The 4,014-nt window shown below is 34.1% G+C and overlaps 1 protein-coding gene across 1 annotated transcript; it reads right to left on the bottom strand.

Annotated features, from left to right (window-relative positions):
• Positions 1-2,133: 2,133 nt before the first annotated feature.
• Positions 2,134-3,762, bottom strand: LOC107796277 (large ribosomal subunit protein eL21z/eL21y-like). The gene is made up of 2 exons (XM_016619033.2): positions 3,389-3,762; positions 2,134-2,574 (listed from the first exon to the last, which is right to left on the bottom strand). The coding sequence occupies exons 1-2, from the start codon at positions 3,623-3,625 to the stop codon at positions 2,317-2,319; spliced, it is 495 nt and encodes a 164-aa protein (XP_016474519.1). The 5' UTR covers positions 3,626-3,762; the 3' UTR covers positions 2,134-2,316.
• Positions 3,763-4,014: the final 252 nt, after the last annotated feature.

Below are 4,014 nucleotides of genomic sequence, written 5' to 3'. Positions count from 1 at the left end.
AAATTATTAATAACTATGTGTCTAAGAAAAGCTAAAAAAATAGACTACAAATAAATAATTAAAAAAATTAAAAAGTTAAGGCCCCTCATAAAGTTTGACTTTAGGCCATAAAATTTGTTGGGCCTCCTCTGGGTTTTGGGGTTTTCCGGATTTTTTTCTTGCATGAATATTATTTCAATCTTACCTTGTTAAATTTTTGATAAGTAAATATATGTTTAGTAAAATTAACAAAAATGACAAACATATGATCTATAATTTTCTTAGTAACATATGATAGTTATTTTTTTAGTCGTCTGACAATAATTTTTCGTTGATGTACTCTTTCAAGGTTAACTGAATTTAATAATTAATCATAAAAATCAATATGATACATATATAATGATATATTCTATTTAATTTTAAATTATCAAAATACCACTTCAAATTCGAAAAGGATGTAAAAATTTAATAGATATCTTGACATATCAATATGGAAGAATACAGAGATTGACACATTTCACTAATATTTGATAAGAATGTGATCATACAACCCATTATTTAAAGATAATAAAAATAGAGCACTTCATATTTATTTAAATGTTACATCCCATGAGAGAATCACAAATATTTCTAGACATTTTTTTAAACAAAATTCTATAAAAAGTCTTAAAGTATATATAAAAATTATATATTTATATGTTGGTTTGATTCGATTTTTTTTACTCAGTATCAAACCAAATCAAACCAAACCTAATCGTATTTTTAATCGGTTTGGTTTGACTTTTCGATTTGATGCGATATTCCGGTTCGGTCTGTACACCCTATCAATAAGGCTCTTGGAGAGTTCATTCACACGTACAAGAATTTTTAGCTTGTAAGCCCCCATATCTGTCGGACGCATAAACATTAGAGTAAGGAGAAGGAAGATTAGTGTATAAGCTTTTATATTGATTACTCTATGCTTCATTGCTCAAGGTATATTCTTTTGAATTGTGTAGTGACTACACACTTGAAAGTATTTTGTGTTAGAAACTAAGGCACAATATTTACTCTGTGAATTTTATTCACATATATACAGTTGTGAATTAGCATCGCTAGTATCCTTTACATTATTTTCTAACATAATTATGAAGGAATTATATCTTAAATTATTTTGAGAACACTTTTGTCACTACAAATAACTTTAATAATCGTGTTACTAATAAACATCTTAGGGGTCGTTTGGTATGAGGGATAAGTAAAAATAGTGTTGGGATAAAAAATTAATACCACCTTAATATTTTGTTTGGTTAGCAAACCTGGGATAAGTTATCCCGGAATTAAAATTAAAATTAGTGTCGGGATAACTTATACCTTGTAGGGAGTTGGAAAATTAGTGTCGGGATAACTTATACCTTCTTCTTAGAAATTATGCAATGCATGCCTTTAATATAACATATCAAACCGTGGATAAAAAATAATATTAAGATAACTAATCTCAGCATAACTAATCACAGTATAACTTATCCCAGCATAACCTGTATTCAAATCAAACGACCCCTTATTGTTCGAATCTCTCTAAATCGAGCATAGCACCATAGCACTATCTTAAGCAGGATTTTATGCTGGGATTGTTTTATCTAATCCTTCCAGCCATATTCTTAGGCTGGACAACTAAAATGTAATAGAAACAGAAAATAGAGAACCATGGAACATTGACCCTTAATTGGACCGACTAGATTTTACGTTTGCGAAAATACCACCTTTTAAACATTTTACAAAAATAAATAAATAAATTAAAAATAAAAAAAATTCTGCATCGTTAATCTTTCCACTCTGAGCATCTTTTGACTATAGTAAACTTCAACTCCACTTTCTGAGACCAAAAGTTTATCCCTCTAGAACGAATAAAGAAGTTAAGAGGGTCTCTGGAAGTTGATATTAGCTAATAGGGTCTTGATAGTAAGAACCATCCAATCTAACCTAAATTCATAAGATCGGGGAAGGAACAAGGAAGCAAAAGTTGATATTAACTTCTTGTAGCAACTAACCTAATATACTCGTAATTGTTAATCAGCTGACAGTAAATTTCTTCTTATGATTTTTCAGTGTAGACAAAGTGGTGCTTAGCAGATGAAGTACTCGTGTGGTTTCTAATGCTGAAACAACAAAATATTGGCAAACTCAACTTAAAAAATTAGGCAGTAAATAGATATTCTTCACCACCATAACTACTAACATTGTAAACAAAATTTGGAACTAAAATGCAAATTTGCAACTGATGCCGAGAAGAACTAGTAGTCTCAACTTCATAACAGCACATAGGGAGAAAAAAACAAGCTCAGAAACAAAGTAAAATCAATAGCCTCCCTTCAAATCGTTGACCACGTCATATGGTATGGGAGTAACAGTTTCCAAAGTAGCACCTTCAACCATGAACCCTGGTTTGGGTCCTTGAGGTTGCCTCTTTGTGCTGATGACCTCACCCCTCGCCTTAGCCTCGGCCTTTAGCTGATCGTTCTTCTTGATTCTTTCCTTGACTTCTTCGGTGCACCGGGAAAGCTGAACATGCTCAATCCTCACATGGATCCTCTTCCGGAGGACTTTGTTACGAACCTGAAGTCCATAATAAGCAATCACATTAAATGCAGCACAAAAGAGTCAGTGAACCAAAGGAATAAAACACATCTATCATTCACTAGTCCTTTTTTGGCAAAAATATCAGTGGATGAATTGAAAAGATAGTTGTATTCAGTTTGCATCATCACCTGAATAACATGAAAATAGAGAGTGTCATGTTATGGAGGAAAATGTTTTCTAGTGTTTGGTTGCGTATAAAAGGGGTTGAAGAAGACTTGGGATCTTTGTAAAGACAAATGATTGCGTTAGTAGGTGAAGGGGCGGGATGTCACATTCTCCATTTTGGTGGATACAATTCCCTTGGAGACGACCTTTATCTAGAAACTGTTCACGGGAAATGGAGATTCCGAAGGATTAAGCTGGAATAGCAGAATCACTATGATTGTTCTGAATAGCTATCCAGTATTTTTTTCTTAGCTATGTAGTGTGTAGCCGTGAAACTATACAGTCGGAGCTCAGTTAGTATGAGCAATTAATATTTATTATCATTGAGCTGATACTATTTGAGATAAGGTCTCTACAAATTGTTAATCTCTATTTAGCTCCTCTGGTTCAAGAGGATCAAAATACATACTATATAACTATATTTCCAACCAAGAAAATCAAATTAACTTCACAACTTCTTATTATCCATATAAACAACACACAAAGAAACAACATTTTCAAAATTCCCAAATGAGTAAGAACCCAGATCTTACAATAAAACAAAGACCGAAAAAAGAGCAAATAAACAAACATATGGAGGGCATCAGCATATAAAATTTGCTTAAAGCAATTATGTAAGAATGACCTGTTTGTTGACTTCGACACCAACAGCGCGCTTGGTGACGTTCCAGACGCGTCCAGTACGGCCATGGTAGAACTTGTGGGGCATGCCCTTGTGAACGGCGCCGTTCACTTTGACATCAACATAGTCACCGACTTTGAAGATCCTGAGATAGGTGGAAAGAGGGATTACTCCCTTCTTTCTGAAGGCGCGAGAGAATGAATCCCTCGTCCGAGACCTTAATCCATGGCCGGCCGGCATTTTCCTCTGCGGAGTGCTCTGTCTGTGTTTCTGTGAAGAGAAAGGAAGAAATTGACGAAACACTACACTATATGTATAAATGTCTGTTGCAGCTAGGGTTTGTATCGGTTTGGACCCGGAGAGGGAATGTGGGCTTTTGCTTGTTCTGGACTATATTTGGGATGATGGATACAAAAGGGACTTTTTTGGGGTGGTATTAGCAAAATGTTCCTAAAATTAGCGGTATTTAAAAAAGTGACCCCAGATTCGCACAAGCTCTTCAGGGGTTTCTTTACTGGATTAAATTATTTGTTGAAAAATCTATCGGATTGTCGTACTTTTGCTCTTCAGGATTTCTTTACCAATCCGATAGAGTTGATGCTATTACTACTTTACCTATCTGTTAAGTT

The sequence above is a fragment of the Nicotiana tabacum genome, chromosome 6 (assembly GCF_000715075.1).
Source record: "Nicotiana tabacum cultivar K326 chromosome 6, ASM71507v2, whole genome shotgun sequence".
Classification (NCBI taxonomy): domain Eukaryota; kingdom Viridiplantae; phylum Streptophyta; class Magnoliopsida; order Solanales; family Solanaceae; genus Nicotiana; species Nicotiana tabacum.
The sequence above is the reverse complement of the archived record's forward strand: the minus strand, read 5'-3'. Positions and strand labels throughout refer to the sequence as shown.

Coding starts and splice junctions, on each gene's coding strand:
- LOC107796277 (XM_016619033.2), bottom strand. CDS start 3,625: ATGCCGGCCGGCCATGGATTAAGGTCTCGGACGAGGGATTCATTCTCT. Junction 2,575..3,388: donor GTGTCGAAGTCAACAAACAG/GTCATTCTTACA, acceptor TATGGACTTCAG/GTTCGTAACAAAGTCCTCCG.